The sequence below is a fragment of the Vidua macroura genome, chromosome 30 (assembly GCF_024509145.1).
Source record: "Vidua macroura isolate BioBank_ID:100142 chromosome 30, ASM2450914v1, whole genome shotgun sequence".
Classification (NCBI taxonomy): Eukaryota; Metazoa; Chordata; class Aves; order Passeriformes; family Viduidae; genus Vidua; species Vidua macroura.
The window spans coordinates 3,169,518-3,187,629 of NC_071600.1; the positions used below are offsets into that span (position 1 = coordinate 3,169,518).

Sequence of the window (18,112 nt, forward strand, 5' to 3'; positions counted from 1 at the left end):
ACAATAAAAAAGCAACTGCTACAAACTGCAAGGCTATAGACATATTGCAAAACCACAAGACCACAAGTATGATTAATCACCATATAGGGAGCTTTTCGTAGCTTTTTTGCAGACACAGGCTAAGGATGTCGGGGGATGGCCGGAGCTGATTATGAAATCAGCGACCACCAGGCAACGGCCACCGGACTAGACAACGTAGGAGTGCTCCGGAGCCGATTGTGAAATCAGCGATCACCTGCCTCGACACAACGCAGACACGACGCAGAGAGATGCTCAAGCTACGCACACCGCTATCGGGAAAGACATGAATGAAGAAACCTCCAAGAAACTATAAAAAGAAACTGAATAAGGGAGTGGGGTGTGGGGCACTGCGGTGTGGGACACTGCAGGAGGGGCGGTTTGGAGACCCCTACCCACCCAGCGCTGTTTTGCTTGCTACTGCTTGCTGTAATTAATAAAATTCTAATTGACTTTAAAAAGGCTGAATCAAATTATTCGCCTCAATTTATCACACCTGCACTCACACAACACCTGGGGCTGCAAACAATGAGGATTCATTGGGCACAACTGCAGGAAAAGCAGGTTTAGGACAGGCTCTCAGCAGAACTGCTCTCAGCTGAGCCAAAAAGGCCCCTTTGGCAGCTGCAGGGCCATTGGAAATGCAGAGCCTCAGCCCACAGGGGAGAAAAGGGCTCTGAGTTCCCCTGCCCTGACACTAAACTCTGTTCCCAGGCTGCTTCACACACAGGATCCTTCTGGAGGACTGCACAAAGGTGAGAGTGGGCTCTGGCTTCTCCATGTTGCGTGTCCTGAAGCTGCCTGGGAGAAGAAATTTGGGGTCAGCTCTGCTGGCACAATCCCTCCAGGCGCAGGGCACAGCACCGGGAAGGGCTTTGTGTGCTGAGGCTTTGCTGCAGCCCAGGAAAGCTCCTGGCTCAGGCTCACCTTTGCTGCTCAGCCAGAGCCCCAAGTGCCCCAGCAGCAGCAGCAGCAGCAGCAGGGAATGGCAGCATTGCCAGGGGCTGGCAGACGAGGGGGAGATTTCCCCTGGAGAGAGGCTCATCTTGCAGCTTTTGCATTCAGGCAGCTGCAGATGCCTCAGCTTTGGCTGCAGAGCAGCTGGAAATGCAAGCCCAGGATCTCTGTTCATGGCCAGCCCCAGCAGGTGACAGCAAGGACAGGGCCCTGGCAGCTGCAGGACATTTGCAGGGAGCGCCTTCAGCAAGCGCTGGGGGCTGGGACTGGGTGCAGAAAACGCCCTGGGGGTGTCTGCAGCGAGGCAAAAGGAGCAAAGTTTCAGTTGTGGCCTGGCTAGGGAGCAGCAAAAGCGGTTCCTTTCCATTGCCGGCTGTTCCAGGAGCCCCAGAGCAGAGCCCAGGGGGCCAAGGAATGGAGAGCGGGGACTGTGCAGGAGCCGGGAGCAGCGAGAGAGCCCGGGCTGCAGGCCTGGGAGGGGGCACAGCCCGGGGGTCCCGCAGAGCCTCCCTGCTCCAGAGCCGCAGCTGCGACAGCGGGGCAGCTGCCGGGATCTGTGTGCCGGGGACGAGCCGCAGGTGGGGGTTCCGAGGGGCTGGGCTGGAGCAGCTTTTTGTCCCGGTGCGGGGCCATTGCCGGGGCTGGGCTCCCTGGCAAGGCGCAGCAGCACAGGGTGGCGGTGGTTGGTTTGTGGATTTGTTGTTGGGATGTTTTGCCGGCGGCCCCGGGCGGGCTGTGGGAGCCGGGAGCGGCCGGCCGGGCCCGGAGCCGGCCCTGGGGCCGGGAGCCCCCGGGCAGAGCTCTGTGCTCGGGGCCGAGGCCCGGGCGGCCCGGGGAGCGCTCGGCGGCCCGTGGGCCCCCGGCGCAGGCGGGTCCGTGTGGCCGGGCCGGCGCCGTGTCCGCAGCGGGCTCCGAGGGGAGCGGCCCGGCCCGGCCGTGGCCGTGCGGGGCCTGGCGGGGCTCGGGGGGCCGGGCCGGGCCGGGCAAAGGCTGAGGGAGAGCGGGGCAAGCGTTGGCACAGAGGCGCCGGGCTCGCCGTGCCCCCCTGGCCACACAGCCGGGCTCGGGGGCCGCCTCGCTCAGAGGCAGCCCCGGCTGCGGGGGTCCCCGGGGATCCCTGGGCAGGGGGCGGCGGGGGCTGCCGGAGCTCTGTGCCCGGGGCTGGGCGCGGCTGCCGAGGCAGCGGAGGATGCAGGGTCCCCCCGTGCTGGGGCTGCCTCTGCCCGGCCCAGGGGCTGCGCTGTCAGCCCAGAGCCACGTGGGGATCGCCCGGTACCGGCAGGGCTGGCAGGGAAACCGGCAATGGGGGGAGCAGAAACGGGCAATACGAGATCTGCGGCTGCTCCAGGAGCCTGGACGTGTTGGGAGCATGGACAGGGGGGACCCATGGATACCCCAGGACCCTGAAACAGGGACCCCAGACAGTGCTGAGTCCTGGGACACCTGTGATGCCCAGCTGGTGAGCCCAGAGAAGGGGAACCTGCGGGAGTGCCAGGAGCCCCAGCAGCCCAGAGAGGGGGAGCACCAATGCAAACTTGATCAGCAGCAACCCAGACAGGGGGGGCCTCCAGGAGCCCAAAGTGGGGAGGCCAGAGAGGGGAAACTTGGGGTTGGGTGTTTTTGCTGAATCTTGGTCATTTGTGTATATTTCGGGGGACTGAATCTTTGTCTTTGAAGGTTTTTATGGGCAGCAGGTGGCCGGTGACTTTTAGAGATGGACTTGGGCAGTAGCAACCCCCTAACCCAATGTGCCCATACATCGTTTTCACCAAACCAGAATTTTTTATTCCCAAAGCTTGACTGGATGGAGAAGGAGGCTGTGAGGAAGAGGAAGATGCCCCAGGACACCCAGGCAGGTGAGGAGGAAGTCAGTGCCCCTTTCCCCCTCTCTCCTGCTCCATCTCCCAGCCCAGCACGGCCCCCAGCTGCAGGACAACCCCGCTGCCAACGCCGTCCTGCTGGGGACGCACTGGGGGGATCTCCTTCCCCCTGGCACGGAGGTAAATCCCATCCTCTCCTTGTCCTTCCGCCCCCAGACAGGGAGCTGAGAATGGAGACCAGGGAGGACAAATCCCCACAGCAGAACCTCGTGGAAGAGGCCATTTTGAGCAGCTCCACAGCGCAGGAATCCAACGGGGAGGAAGATCCCCAGAGATCCCACAGGAGGAGGGGCTTCAAACCCAGCCCAGGGTGCTCTGAGGAGGAAGAAAGACCCACCCTGTGCCAGGAAGGTGGACAGAGCTTCAGCCAGATCTCGGAGCTGGTGGTCCATAAGCAGGTTCATGATGGGGAGAAGCCCTACAAGTGCTTGGAGTGTGGGAAGAGCTTTAGGCAGAGCTCCCACCTGATCAGCCACGAGATGATCCACACTGCGGAATGGGCCTACGAGTGTGGGGAGTGTGGGAAGGGTTTCAGCTACAGATCCAACCTCGTCATCCACCAACGCATCCACACTGGGGAGAGGCCCTACGAGTGTCAGAAGAGGTTTCAGACCAGCTCCCATCTCCTCCTGCACCAGCGGATTCACACCGAGGAGAGGCCCTTCCTCTGCCCTGACTGCGGGAAGGGCTTCAAGCACAACTCCACCCTTGTCAAGCACCGGCGCATCCACACCGGGGAGAGGCCCTACGAGTGCCCCACGTGTGGGAAGAGGTTTCAGAGCAGCTCCAGTCTTCTCCTGCATGAGCGGATTCACACTGAGGAGAGGCCCTTCCTCTGCCCTGACTGCAGGAAGGGCTTCAAGCACAACTCCCACCTCATCAGGCACCGCCGCATCCACACCGGGGAGAGGCCCTACGAGTGCCCCCAGTGTGGGAAGAGCTTCATCCAGAGCTCTGCCTTGACCAGACACCAATGGAGGCACCGGTAAGGGAAGCCCTGCGAGTGCCCGAACTGCAGGAGGAGCTTCATGCACTGCTCCAGCTTCAACTCCCATGGGAGAGCCCACATTTTGGAAGAGCCCTGCTGATTCATGTTCCCTGTGATCCATGCTGGGAAGACACCTGTACCTTCTCCTGGCTCTGCCAATGACCTGATGTGGGATTGAAGAACATGAGGGTCTGGCCATGGCCCTGTCATTACATTCACTCCCACCTCAGGTCATTGTCAGGGGCAGGAAAAAGGTTCTCTCTCTCTCCCTGAGGAGAAGGGCGTCCTTTCTAGGTAGGAGGAAATATGTAGCCAAGAAGAGCCAGTCAGTGGTGATGTAGTTTTCCCTGTAAATAGTTTTCTTATCCCTTCTTTTATCAATATTGTTACTGTTCCTGTTTGTTCCTTGTCTCATTGCTGTTCCCAGTAAATTGTTCTTATCCCAGTCTGGGATCTTTGCCTTTTGTGCTTTCCATGGGAGGCGGGAGGGCAGCGAGCGGCAGCACGGTTTTAGCGGGAGCAGGAAATTGGGGAATCCCATTCCTGAACCCCGGCCCGTGGAAACCGAGCATCCCAGCTGGTGCCAGCCCTGGTGGCCACGGCAGCAGCCTTGGGAGCGGGTCCCTGGCTGGGGCTGTGGGAACCTCTTCACTCTGGTGCCCAGGGACAGGAGTGGAGGGAGCGGCTGCAGCTGAGTCGGGGCAGGCTGGGGTTGGATCTCAGGAAAAGGTTTTTGCCCAGAGGCTGCTGGGGCACTGCCCAGGCTGCCCAGGGAAGGGTCACAGCTCCAGGGCTCTCTGAGCTCCAGCAGCGTTTGGACAGCGCTGCCAGGCCCAGGCTGGCATTGTTGGGGTGTCCTGGGCAGGGCCAGCAGTTGGACTCGAGGATCCTGATGGGTCCCTCCCAGCTCAGCCAATTCTGTGGCTCTGGGATCCCATGACCCTGGGGATGGGACTGCCAATGGTTGCCATGGCAACGGGCTCTGGCTCCAGGCCTGAGCTGGTGTCCATGGCAACCACCCCTGGCCTGGGGTCTCCATGGAGCTGCCCAGGGACTGACCATAGCAACAGGGGCTGGGGATGGTTGCCATGGAAACTGACCATAGCAACAGGGGCTGGTGATGGTTGCCATGGAAACTGACCATAACAATGGGTCCTGATGGTGTTTGACTACTAAGGATCTGATTTTTTGACAGGCACTCAGAGGGGTTCCGTGGGGAATTTCTAAGTGTCTCCAAGCTGCCAAAGAGCCAGGATGTCACAGGCACTCACAGGGGTTCCTGTCTTGGGCAGAGTGGGAGCTTTAGGCAAAGTTTATTAGAGAAGCTCCTGTCGGGTCAAGAGGTACAGAAAGGACCCCCAATAGCCCCTATAGATCCCCAAATACCTCCAAGGACTTCCAGGCTTTCTAAACTGCTTTTGTGAGGGGAGCCTTGAAGTAGCAGGTTCCAGTCCCTGCCCCTGACTTTTCAAGAGCTCGTATGTAAACAATTATAAAGGTGGAATTAAACCTTTATAGAATTTGTGCCACAGGATTAAGCATGGCAAACCAGTGTTGGGGGTGGGGTTTTTCCTTTCTGTTCGTTCCTTATCATTGGCTGATGATTATCAGCTGATCCCTTATTTTGGGAGGAGGACGATCAGAGCCACTGCTCTTGGGAAATGCGGGCGCCCTGGACCTTGGTCCTGCAGGGAAGCCCGCGGCTGGCCGGTCGACAGGAGCCCAGATAGCAAAGAGGGTAAATCCACCAAAAGACGGGACGACACCCAGAGCACTGTTGTTCTCGAGGGTTTATTGCAGGTTAGATGAAGGCAGGGAAAGCCGGGGAAGATGCAGGGAGACCACCTCTCGAGAGGGAAGCTGAATCTAAGAGCCCCCTCCTGAGGAGGGGTCAGGGATTATAACTGGGGGAGGAGAGGCGGGGTCAGGGTACATAGGGACCAGTGGGATAGGGGCCCATGGGAGGAGTAAGGATGGGATAATCCAATGAGAGAAAGGGGAAGGAGTGGTTTTGGGGAGAGAACCAACCACAGAACATAGAACTGAGAACTTTCCAGAACTGGGGATGGCATAACTGGTTGATAGGCATTTAACCGGGGAGGGTGCAACTAGTGATGAACATGGGAAAAGGCGGGAACCCTAGTACAATGCCTTTCTTTAGACTACTGCGGTTTCCCAGGGCATTCCTGGTAGATCCCCCCCAGGACCGCCTCCCACAGGGAAAGGGAGTTTCCACTGCTGCTGCCGGAGCCAGGCCCAGAGCTGCTTCTTCTGTCATGGGGTGAGCTTCTGCTTGTGAGAACAGCCCCTAAACTGGGACCTTATTAACACCTGCCCCACTAAAAGAGAGACCTATCCCCGTCTGCTGGGGTGCCTGGGATCCTGAGCTCGGCTCTCCCTGCCCTGCTGGGAGCCCCTCACCCCCTGCCTGCTGAGACATCCTGCCGGCCCAGCTTGCTGCTTTCCCAGAGTCCTGCTGGGGCCCCGGAGCCGGCTGCCCCCAGGGTCTGTGAAGCCGAGCCTTCTTCCAGCCCTTCCCGCCTTGGGACAAAGCCGCCATGGCCGCGCGCTCCCCGAGCCCGCGCCGGAGCGCCCCCTGCAGCCGCGCGGGGATCACCGCACCTGCCCTGCCCCCCGGGAGCCACCAGCGCCCCTGCCGGCCGTGCCCGGAGCTGCACCGCAGGGAAAGTGCCGCGGCCGAAAGGCTGCACTGGGCTCCTGTTCTGTTTGCTGCCAGCGCCAGAGGTGCTGCTGTTTGTTTGCTTTATTGTACACACTAGTGAAGAACTGTTATTGCTATTCCCACATCTTTGCCTGAGAGCCCCTTGATTTCACGATTCTAATAATTTGGAGGGAGGGGTTTACATTCTCCATTCCACAGGAGGCTTTTTTCTGCCTTCCCTAGCAGACACCTGTCTTGTAAACCAAGACCACTTTTTGGCACCCAATGTGCAGCCCAAGGGCATTGAGAGAAAAAGGGTGAAATGAGAATAACAATTCCCGAGTAACATAATTATTTTTTGGTGTACTGGATATAGAAACCTTGTTAGGTGTCACCATGTGGTCTAGCTTACCCTGCCTTGGGTGGCACATGGTTGTGGCTACATTTTTCCCATCCTATAACTATGGCTACTGTGGCTGCTATCCAATTTGTTTCATGGGTAAATGTGGTGAGGAATTTATGGATTTTTAATTTCCTCTAGACAGTGGGCACATGGATTTGAGGCTCCCACGCACTAACTGTATGTGTTTTATGAATTATTTAATAATGGTACCCACTGTGAGGAAATGACAGCAGGGGAAATTTTCTCCCAACCCCTCAGCCAGCTCTTTGGGTCTACAGTGGTTGGTGTTGCTGATGTGCCTGTTAAGCCTATTCTATTTAGCATTCAGAGGTAAGGGAAGATTGACTTGGATAACTATCGTAGCAGGGCGTCCCCAGAGTGGTGATAATTAGCATTGACTCCATGATTCCAGAAGGCTGATCAATCACTTTATTATATTATACTATATTATACTACTAAGAAACACTCATCGCTCTTGCAGACAGTCCGATACAGACAGACTAGATTGGTTGATTGAATTCCAAACACCATCTCCATTGACCAATTAAGAAATCACCCACTGGTAAACAAATCTCCATAACACATTTTACATGGGCACAACAACAGGTGCAGACAGTGGAGATAAGAATTGTTTCTCATTCTCACAGCTTCCCAGGAAAATCCTGGGAGAGCTCTCTCTCTCTGTTCAGAGGATATGTGATTACCCCAGGTCAGTTGTGACAATGCAGGCCCAAGGACACCACGGTGACACTGGGGAACCTCATGGCACCAAGGGGCCAGTGTGACACTGTGCTGCCTCATGGAATCAAGGAGACCATTGTGGAACTCGAGGGCCCCAAGGAACCAAGGGTCCGTGGTGACCTTGTGGAGCCCGCAGTGTCACAGAGGAGCCGTTGTGACACAGCGAGGGCGCATGGAGCCGAGGGGCCATTGTGACACATCAGGGCTTTGTGGAACCACAAAGCCATTGTGACATTGCAAGGCCTCATGGAAGCACGGGCCCATTGTGACACTGCAGAAGCACGGGGGACATTGTGACACTCCAGGGCCTCATGGAACCAAGGAGACCATTGTGACACTGTGGGGTCCCACGAAACCAAGGGAACATGGAACAGGTCTGGCTGGCTGGGCCTCCTGGGGCCACCTGACAGGTCAGGCTGACCTTGGCATGTCGAGGGCTGCTTCTCACCTGCCCCTGAAGCACTGGGGCTCTGGGCTTTCCTTCCTATGGGAGAGAACTCTCCTTCTCCTCCAGCGACCCAGGGCCAAAGACGAGATTATTTCTCCAAATTTCCCTATATTTCAAGGTTTGTTCCCAGATGAAATCTGCCAGGAGAGACAGCTCTGGCTGCCTTGGCCACCCAGGGGCCACCACTCATCTGCCTTTCAAACACTGGGGCCATGTGCTTTTATATCTTAAGGGAAAAAACATCCATCTCAACCAGGCACCCATGGCCAAAATTGGGCATCTGCCTCCAGAATTCCCTATATCCAAGGATAGCTCCCAGACAGAAGCTGCCAGGACTGACAAGTCTGGCTGGCCTTGGCTTCCTGAGGGCTAGCACTCATGTGCCTCTGGAACACTGGGGCTCTGTGCTTTCCTCTTCCTGTCCAGGTGCCCATGGCCAAAATTGAGATTCCACCTCCAAAATGCCCTGTGTTCATGGATAGCCCCTAGATGAAAGGACAGACAGGTCTAGCTGGCTTGGCCTAAGGGTGGCCACCTCTCATCTTCTTCCAGAACACTTGGATTTTGTGCTTTTCTTTGTATAGGACAAAAACATCCATCCTGACCAGGTGCCAATGGCCAAAACTGGGATTCCACCTCTAAAACTCCATACAGCCAAGGATTGCTCCCCATTAAAAGCAGCCAGGACAGACAGGTCTGGCTGCCCTTGGCCTCTTGGGGGCTGCCTCTCACCTGCCACTGGGGCTTGATGCTTTCCTTCCTATGGATACTGTCCTTCTTCTCAAGAGGATCATTGTGGTCAAAACTGAGATTCCTCCTCCCATATTCCTTATATCCAAGGATTCCTCCATGATAAAAGCTGCCAGGACAAACAGGTCTGGCTGGCTCAGCCTCCCAAGAACCCCATCTCTCATCTTTTACTTTTGAAACACTTGGGTTCAGTGCTTTCCTTGCTATGGAAAAGAACCATCCTTCTTATCCACACAGAAATAGGTGAAACTGGGGTTCCACCTCCCAAATTCACTACATCCAAGGGTTGCTTTCAGACAAAAGCTACCAGGACAGAGAGGTCTGCCTGGCCTTGGCCTCCGGTGGCCGCCCTTCATCTGCCCCTCAAACACCAGTGTTCTGTGCTTTCCTTCCTTGGAAAAGAACCATCCTTCTCCTCTGGGTACCTATGTCTGAAATTGGGATTCCACCTCTAAAATTCCCTATATCCAAGGGTTGCTCCCAGCCAAAATCTGCCAGTACCGTCAAATCTGGCTGGCCTTGGCCTCTGGTGGCTGCCCCTGCCACACTGGGGCTCGGTTCTTTCCTTCCCATGGAGATCCCTGTGACACTGTGGGGACCTCATGGTACCAAGGGGATCATTGTGGCACCACGGGAGCCCATGGAACCCCTGCCACACTGGGGCTCGGTTCTTTCCTTCCCATGGAGATCCCTGTGACACTGTGGGGACCTCATGGAACCAAGGGGATCATTGTGGCACCACGGGAGCCCATGGAACCAAGGGGCCATGGTGACACAGCGGGGCTTCATGGACCCAGAGACCATCATGACCCTGTGGGGCTGATGGAACCTTCAGGGCCTCGTGTCACCAAGGGGGCATTGTGACACCTCAGGGCCTCCTGGGAGCAAGGGACCATTGGGACACTGTGGGGCCCCATGGAACTGAGGGAACATGGAACAGGTCTGGCTGGCTTGGCCTCCCAGGGGCCACCTGACAGGTCTGGCTGATCTTGGAATGCCAAGGGCTGCCTCTCATCAGCTCCTGGAGCACTGGGGCTCCGTGCTTTCCTTGCTATGGGAAAGAAATGTCCGTCTTTTCAGATACCCATTGCCAAAATTGGGATCCTCCCTAAAACATTCCCTATTATTAAGGGTATCTCTCAGAACAAAACCTGCCAGCTCTGGCCAGCCTTGTCCTCTGGTGGTCACCTCTCATCTGCCCCTGAAACACTGGGGCTCTGTTCATTCCTTGCTATGGCAAAGACCTAGCTTTCAAGTCCAGGGACCATGGCCAAAATTAAAATTTGACCTACCAAATTCCATATATCCACTGATTGTTCCCAGACAAAAGTAGTCAGGACAGACAGATCAGTCTGGCTCTGTCCTCTGGTGATTTTCAATGAGCTGAATGTTTTCATTTGAAAACAGTTTGCAGAGGGCCCAGAGATCTCCCAAGGTGGGATTTTGAGGCCTCAGGCACATGACCACTACATATGGACAAAGGAGCTCTGTGCTCTGTGCTGTTGTGGTGGTTTTGCATCATGGAAGTGATGTCCTGAGAGAAGCTGCTAGCAGTTTCCTCCGTGTCTGACAAAAACCAATCAGTAATTAGCTTTGAGAATTGACAATCTGTTAAACTTAAGGAACTAAGGAACGCCTCTGTAAAGGCACATGTTAAACATAAGAAAGCCTGGCTGGGTCTCTTTCCCTTCTGGCCAGCACAGAGGTGCCAAGGCCAGGCCAGCCCCCGTCTGGGCCGGGGCGGGCCGGGCGGCTCCTGCCGTGGGGCCGGGCCCCTTCCCAGGGAGCCCGCCAGGCCCCATCGGCTGCCGGGCAGGGGAGGGGAGGCCGCGGGGCCGAGGCCGGGCCGGGCCGTGGCTGCGCTTGCTGACATCTGGCCGCTGCCGAGCCCTGCCCCGCCGCCAGCCCGGGCCCAGCCAGGATCCGCCGGGCCCCAGGAGCAGCCCCGGGCCGGGCCGGCTCGGCCAAGCTTCTGCCGCCCTTGGGCTTGGCCCGCAACCAGCGGGCAGGGCCAGGAGAAGCCATCGGCCCCGGCTGTGCTGCTGCTCTGCTCTGGCCTGGCTGCTGAGATCCTGGCCCTGCCCCCAGCGCCGCCCAGCCTGACACAGCCCCAGCGCAGCCGCTGCACAAACCTCCATGGGAAAACAGCTCCGGCCGCAAGGACCCAGCCCGGCCGGGCTCACGCAACCATCTGCAGGCCCCGCCTCAGATATTGACTCTTCCCGTGCTTCCATCCTCCCTCCAGGGAGAGAAAAGGACAAAGTGCAGGCACACACAGGAGCAACGTGAAGACACCAAGGTCAGTGAAGAGGAAGTTGAGTCCCAGATGGGAGGGATGAGGAGATGCCTTGACCTTGGGGTTGAAATCCTCTGGTAAAACTATGGAGAAGGATGGAATTGATACATCAGACTCTCTTTTTCCCTATAATGCATTGAAAAGTAGGGGGAGATGACTTGTTCAGCAAAGACCTCCATGCTAAAGTAAGCAAATGTTGAAGTTGCTGTGATCCCATGAGAAGTTTGAACAGAGAAAGGGAGGAGAGTGATGAGACCCTGTGCCCTCAGGGAGAGAAGAAGAAGACCTCTGTTCCCAGAGATGAAGATGATTTCAGAAACAGATGAAGAAAACCTTTGCTCTTAAACAGCTCATCTTTAAACCAATACCCCATAAGCTGACATGGCCCAGAAACACAGCTGTGGGAAAAGCTGTGAAAAAATGGGAGGGACTTCACAATTGCAGATTTTTTCAGGCAGCTGCTACTGGAAGAACTGAAAAGCCATGAGAGAACTGTTTTCTTGTGGAGAAGTTGCCATAATATTAACAAGAGGAACTTCTCTCCCTAAGTCAAGTGAAGAAAGACTATTCTAGTGGTGGCAAACTGATAGGCTTTCTCTCTTTACATTGTCAGGTTGTATGGAGAGAGGAAGTGTTCTGAAAGTTTTGTTCCGATTCTTATTACTCTTTCTTTTAGTTACTATTATAAACCTTTTTAAAGTTTTGAGCCTACTTTGCCTTTCTCCTAATCCTATCTCAGAGCAGGAAATGAGTAAGTATATTCTAGTGGGTGCACTGGTAATTAGCCAGCACTGAACCCACCACACTAATTGATGCATTGGCTGAGAAATCTCAAATTGGTGAACCAAAACCACTACAGAAAACTTCCTGATGATCTGCCCCAGACCAGAGGGAAATCAAGGCAGAGCCATGGTTTGTCAGGACTTGCTTGATCCTAATGAGCCCCGTGGTGCATTTGGAGCTGAGCCCTGGAACCTCAGGGCCTGACAGGAGATTGCACAAACCTTTCCAGGAGTCCAAGGCAGAAGAAAAGCCCAAAGTGTCTCAAAGCATGAATGGGACCCACTGAGGTCCATCCCCAACACAGGCTCCTCATGGACTCCCTGGAGGAGAGAATTGGAGGCCAGGATGGCACAAAAACCTCTCAGAGACTCAAAATGGCAAAAAAACCTCTCAATGTGGAAAGGAAAATCCAAAGTACTTCAAAAACCTAGAGTATCTCAAAGCATTAATGAGCCCCACTGAGTGTCAGTACAAAGCTCTCAAGGGACTCGTTAAAGCAGATAATTGGGGCCATGATTGCACAAACCTCTCACAGAGTCTGTATCCAAAGGGAAACACCAAGTGCCTTAAAAGAACTGAAGTACCTTGAAGCATTAATGAGCCCCACTGAGTGTTGTTGCTGACCAAGCCTCTCCAGGGACTAATTACAGCAGATAATTGGAGGCCATGATTGCAGAAAGCTCTCAGAGACTGCAAGGCAAAAGCCAAAGCCAAAGTCCTTTGAAAAACCTGCAGTGCCTGGGAGCATTGTGGAGCCCCCAGGGCCATTCCTGAGCAAGGCTCCCCAGGGACTCCTTCCAGCAGATCCTTGAGGCCACTGGGATGTGGGCTAGGGGGGGATGCTGAGGGCAGGACAAGGGGCTGACAGTGCCCAGCCTGGCTGGGGCTGTGCCAGGAGGCCCCAGGGCCTCAGGACAAGGTGTCTCCTGACAGCCCTTGGTGGCACAGACCCTGCTGTGCCCCAGGCCACCAAGACTTGGCTTTTCTTTGTCCCCACCTGTCATCAGTGCCTCCAGTTCTCTGCTCTGCCTGGGGCCTGGGGACACTTTCTCAGTCGTGTCCCTCAGTGGGACCCATTAAAAGTCAAAGAAACTTTGGAGTTGGATTCTGACTTGGAGCTCTGGAGAGGTTTCTGCAGCTGCCTCTCAGGGCCTGATGTTCAGGGCCTGAGCACAAAGCCCCAGAGGCTCATTCAAGTCCTTGTGCTGTGTCTGTGCTGCTGAGCTGGGCCGGGCTCCTGGCACAGAGGGTGATGCTGGTAACCAAGCAGAGCTTCAAAAGCACATTTCTCTGGATGAGCAGCTCTTCTCCCAGCCCAGCAGGGCTGGGGCACTGCCTGCAGCCAGCGCGGGCACAGCCCAGAGGCACAGAGAGCTTCAATCAGTCAGGGCTGGGAAGGTGCTGAGAAGTGCCTGGGGCAGAATCACTGCCAGCCCTTGGCACAGGAACCTCTGGCTGCAGGACAATGCAGCTGCAGCTCCTGCAGTGATCTCCTCAAGCTGGAACATCCCAATGCCCACAGACCCTGTGAGTACAACTCTGAGTATTTCTGGTGCAGGGCAGGTGAAATGCTCATGAAGCTCTGACATGCTGAGGGGTTCTGATCAGTCATAGAATATTCCCAAGACAAGGGTTTTGATAAAAATGAGGAAATTCCCAAAGACTTTGTATTCAGTTTCCCACTATTGGAGAATGGCAGTGATGGAGAGATGAATCTTAAAGGATGATCATGAATTATTAATTATGCATTTTGTCAAGTGCTTGAGATATGAGAACTGTTACTTTTAGTGATCAGTAGGTTCAGAGGAGATCACTAATGTGCGTTCAGCCACTCTGCCCATGGACAGCAGCAGCATCACCTTTGCTGGAGCCATCAGGCTCAGTCTGAGCTCTCCTTTCTCCAAGCTGCAAACAGAACCTGCCCCCAGCCAGTGTCCTGCAAACAGGCAGGGTTCTGTCAGGCCAAGGAGAGGGCACAGAGATTTGGGGTCTGTGAGTGCTGGCACAGAGAGATCAGGCACAGGGAAACACCTGCAGGAGGAAAATCTCCAGGAAGCAGAGAGAAGATCAGGGAAGGAGAGAAAACAAAAGCCAGAAATGCTGTGGCAGGGAGAGTTTAGAGATGTGCAGAGGATCCCCTGCAATGCACCCCCTCCCTCTGAACAAGCCCCCTCCCTCCTGTGCCCCCAGCCAAGCCTCTGCCCTCAGGGCCGGAGCTCCAAGGCGTGCAGCCCCTCCTGTGCAGGCAGAGCTGCAGCAGAGCCGTGGGGCAGCTCTGCAGCCCCGGGCCCAGTTCCCTCTGCAGAGCACAGGGCTGGGAGCAGCTGCCTGGCACTGGGGGCTCTGGCAGGGGGCACAGCTGGCTCAGGGTGACACAGCTGTCCCCAGGGCCCGGCTCTGGGCAATGCTGGCAGTGCAGCCAGGGAAGGAGCTGCACCTCCCTTCATCCAATGCCATCAGAAGGACACTTGGAAGTCTCCCTGAGATTTCAGTCCAAGCTGGGAGCTCCAATCCAGGATGCAAACCTGTCCTAGCGCATCTCTGAGTCATCAGATTGATGGGGAAAGGCAGAGGTGTTGTGACACTGAAAATGCTGCTGGGTTGGTGAAATGAGCAACGTGAGTCCTTGGCTACAAATGTGGAGCTGGGCTGTTGTGGATCCATCTGTTCTCAACAGTACCTGGGGTTTTTTTAGGGAAAAGTGGGAAGCTGATCATCCTCCTGCAGAGAAAGGTTAAAGCCCGAAGAAACCCTGAACAAGTCGGAATGACATACCATCTCCCCTCACTCTCCACTCATCACTTTGCCTCACAGAATTTGCTCTGTTCTCCCTGGAGGCAGCAGAAATGTTGAGGATTTCTGATACCCAAGAACAACAGGACAGATAAAGGGGAGATTATGAAGAAAAACACAGAACTCAGGAACACAAAAGTCTGTCTGTGTGTGTTACAAAGGAGGGTGTATGGGAAATGGCTTTGATTTTGGTTACAGCTATCTCCTCTAACTCTTCACTGTCCTTTCTCCATGAACAGGTGCCCATGTGCAGCCACAGCAAATGTCCAACAGCAGCTCCATCAGCCACTTCCTCCTGCTGGCACTGGCAGAGACGCGGCAGCTGCAGCTCCTGCACTTCTGCCTCTTGCTGGGCATCTCCCTGGCTGCCCTCCTGGGCAACGGCCTCATCATCAGCGCCGTAGCCTGCGGCCACCACCTGCACACGCCCATGTTCTTCTTCCTGCTCAACCTGGCCCTCAGCGACCTGGGCTCCATCTGCACCACTGTCCCCAAAGCCATGCACAATTCCCTCTGGGGCACCAGCACCATCTCCTACACAGCATGTGCTGCACAGCTCTTTTTTTTTGTCTTTTTCATCTCAGCAGAATATTTCCTCCTGACCATCATGTGCTACGACCGCTACGTGTCCATCTGCAAACCCCTGCACTACGGGACCCTCCTGGGCAGCAGAGCTTGTGCCCACATGGCAGCAGCTGCCTGGGCCAGTGCCTTTCTCTATTCACTGCTGCACACGGCCAATACATTTTCCCTGCCCCTGTGCCATGGCAATGCCCTGGGCCAGTTCTTCTGTGATATCCCACAGATCCTCAAGCTCTCCTGCTCCAAATCCTATCTCAGAGAACTTGGGCTCATTGCTGTTAGTGCCTGTTTAGGACTCGGATGTTTTGTGTTCATTGTTTTCTCCTATGTGCAGATCTTCAGGGCTGTGCTGAGGATCCCCTCTGAGCAGGGCCGGCACAAAGCCTTTTCCACCTGCCTCCCACACCTGGTTGTGGTCTCTCTGTTTGCCAGCACTGCAGTGTTTGCTCACCTGAAGCCCCCCTCCATCTCCTCCTCATCCCTGGATCTGGCCCTGTCAGTTCTGTACTCGGTGGTGCCTCCAGCCCTGAACCCCCTCATCTACAGCCTGAGGAACCAGGAGCTCAAGGCTGCAGTGTGGAGACTGATGACTGGATGCTTTCAGAAACATTAAACTGCTGACCAATTTCTGCCAATCATTTGCAATAAAAGTTATCTTTGATACTTGTTGCTTTGGTTGTGGGCATTTTTTCCTTTGTTTTGATTTTTCTCATCTTCTCCCCAAGGAAATGTCATTGTTTGTGCCATTTCTCATTTTGTTTCTCTTCAGCTTTCCAGTGGCCACAGACTGTGTCCATGAGGGGCTGCGCTCTCGGTGGCTTTCAAGGAAACTCAAGGATCTCCCAGCAGAGTTTTCTGCAGAGCTGCCCTTTTGTTGCCTTCTCTGGAGCTGCAGCAGCAATGTCAGTGTGCAGAGCTGGGGGCAGATCAGTGCTGGCACAGCAGCTGTGCCCAGCAGCAGCAGCAGCACTTGGTGTTGCCAGTGCTGCTCCCGTGGCCCTGCCCCGCTGCCCTGGTGGCCCTGGTGTTGCTGCAGGGCCTGAGTGCTCTCGGGGCCGGGCACAGTCCTGGGGGTGGCAGTGCCGGGGCTGCAGCAGGGACAGGCCATGGGCACTGCTGGGGCAGCGCTGACGCCTCAGGCCAGGGCCTGGGGGCTCCAGGCTCCTTGCCCAGGCTCTCTCAAGAGCACGACCAGGCCAATGCTCAGCACAGAAAACCCCCGTCAGCAGCCCCAGGCTGGCCGTGGGCAGGCTGGGGGCAAACAGCACGGCTGTTGCTCTGCCAGGGCCCTGGGGGAGACGGGAAGGAGCAGCAGAGCAGGGGCTGATCCATCCCCAGTGCGCTGCACAGCCCAGGGCAGCGTCCCAGAGCGTCCTCATGGAGCTGCCAACAACATCCCCCCTCTGCAGCCCTGGCCTCTCCCCCAGCTCACACAGGTGCCGCATCCTTGCAGGCACAGACACGGCAGCGCTGGCTCAGGAGCCCCTGTTTGCATTGCACACAGCAGGCGGGAGCACCCCCGTGCTGGTGCTGTGGGGACATGAACCTGAGGCAGCACAAATGCCATCAGCCCCTGGGGCCAGGAAGGGCTGGGGGACGCCAGGGAAACCACTCAGCTTTGTCCTGGCCTCTGCACTCAGCCAGAAAGTTTGTTCCCTTCAGCTGGGACTTTCCTGTCCCACTGCAGACGCTGTTGCTCAGAGCCAGGGCTGCCTGGCAGCCACCCCCAAACTGCCCTGAGCATTTCCTTGGCTTCACCTTTGCTTTCTTTATTCTTCCTGCTACAAATTTCTTCCTCTTGACCACCCCTGTTCCCTCCCCTGCACACAGCCCATCCCTGTTTGCCCTTTCCTCTCTGGCCCCACTCCCCATTCCAGTTCCTGCCTTGGCACCATGGGAACGTCCCTTGGGGAGCAGGATCATCCCACAAGTGCTGCAGGAATTGTCTGCAGGCTCCTGCAGTGCCTGGTGCTGCTCCCTTGCCAGAGGCAGCCCAGGCCAGGGGGGCACATCTGGGCTGCTGTGTCTGCCTGTGGGGCTCCCTGTTCTGGGCAAGGAGGAGGAGCTGCAGAGGCTCTGCAGGACTGACAGGATGGGCTTTGGGGCTGTGAGGAGAAGCTGAGGGACCTGGGCTGCTGCAACTTCTGAAGAGGATGCCCAGGGCTCATCCTGCAACTGCTCCAAGGGTGGTTTCAGACAATCCCAGCATCAGCAATGCTGGAAAAGGCCCTGGCGATCATCAAGTCCAACCTGTACCCTGACACCGCCTTGTCTCCCCTGAGCCTCCTCTTCTCCAGGATCAACAAACCCAGCTCCCTCAGCCGCTCCTCACAGGACTTGTGTTCCAGAGCCCTCACCAGCCTTGTTGCCCTTCTCTGGACATGCTCCAGCCCCTCCATGTCCTTCCTAAATTTGGGGGTCCCAGAACTGGACACAGCCCTCGAGGTGCTGCCCAACCAGTGCCCAGCACAGGGGAAGAATCACTGCCCTGCTCCTGCTGGCCACACCATTCCTGATCCAGGCCAGGGGCCATTGGCCTTCTTGGCCACCAGGGCACATGGCTGGCTCATGTCCAGCCTGCTGTCCATCACTCCCTGCAGGTCCCTTTCTGCCTGGCTGCTCTCCAGCCCCTCTGTCCCCAGCCTGGAGTGCTGCAGGGGTTGTTGTGGCCAAAGTGCAGGACCCGGCACTTGGACTTGTTAAACCTCACCTTGTTGGATTTGGGCCCTGGATCCAGCCTGTCCAGGGCCCTGTGCAGAGCCCTCCTACCCTCCAGCAGATCAACACTCACACCCAGTTTGGTGTCATCTG

General features: G+C 56.2%; 2 protein-coding genes and 2 pseudogenes across 2 annotated transcripts in view; 3 read left to right on the forward strand and 1 right to left on the reverse strand.

Moving 5' to 3' along the window:
* The window catches only part of LOC128820667 (uncharacterized), a 2,212,279-nt pseudogene that overhangs the window by 2,051,099 nt on the left and 143,068 nt on the right, over positions 1–18,112 (forward strand).
* LOC128820669 (uncharacterized) overlaps positions 1–18,112 on the reverse strand; it is a 1,091,286-nt pseudogene that overhangs the window by 1,050,699 nt on the left and 22,475 nt on the right.
* LOC128820701 (olfactory receptor 14J1-like) overlaps positions 14,517–18,112 on the forward strand; it is a 112,094-nt gene continuing 108,498 nt past the window's right edge. Inside the window, exon 1 of the mRNA XM_054001516.1 lies at positions 14,517–14,544. The gene's annotated coding sequence lies outside the window, so the exon portion shown is untranslated. The remainder of the gene's footprint in view (positions 14,545–18,112) is intronic.
* Positions 14,805–15,936, forward strand: LOC128820696 (olfactory receptor 14J1-like). Its single transcript, XM_054001510.1, has one exon. The coding sequence runs from the start codon at positions 14,982–14,984 to the stop codon at positions 15,912–15,914; it is 933 nt and encodes a 310-aa protein (XP_053857485.1). The 5' UTR covers positions 14,805–14,981; the 3' UTR covers positions 15,915–15,936.

Coding starts and splice junctions, on each gene's coding strand:
- LOC128820696 (XM_054001510.1), top strand. CDS start 14,982: ATGTCCAACAGCAGCTCCATCAGCCACTTCCTCCTGCTGGCACTGGCA.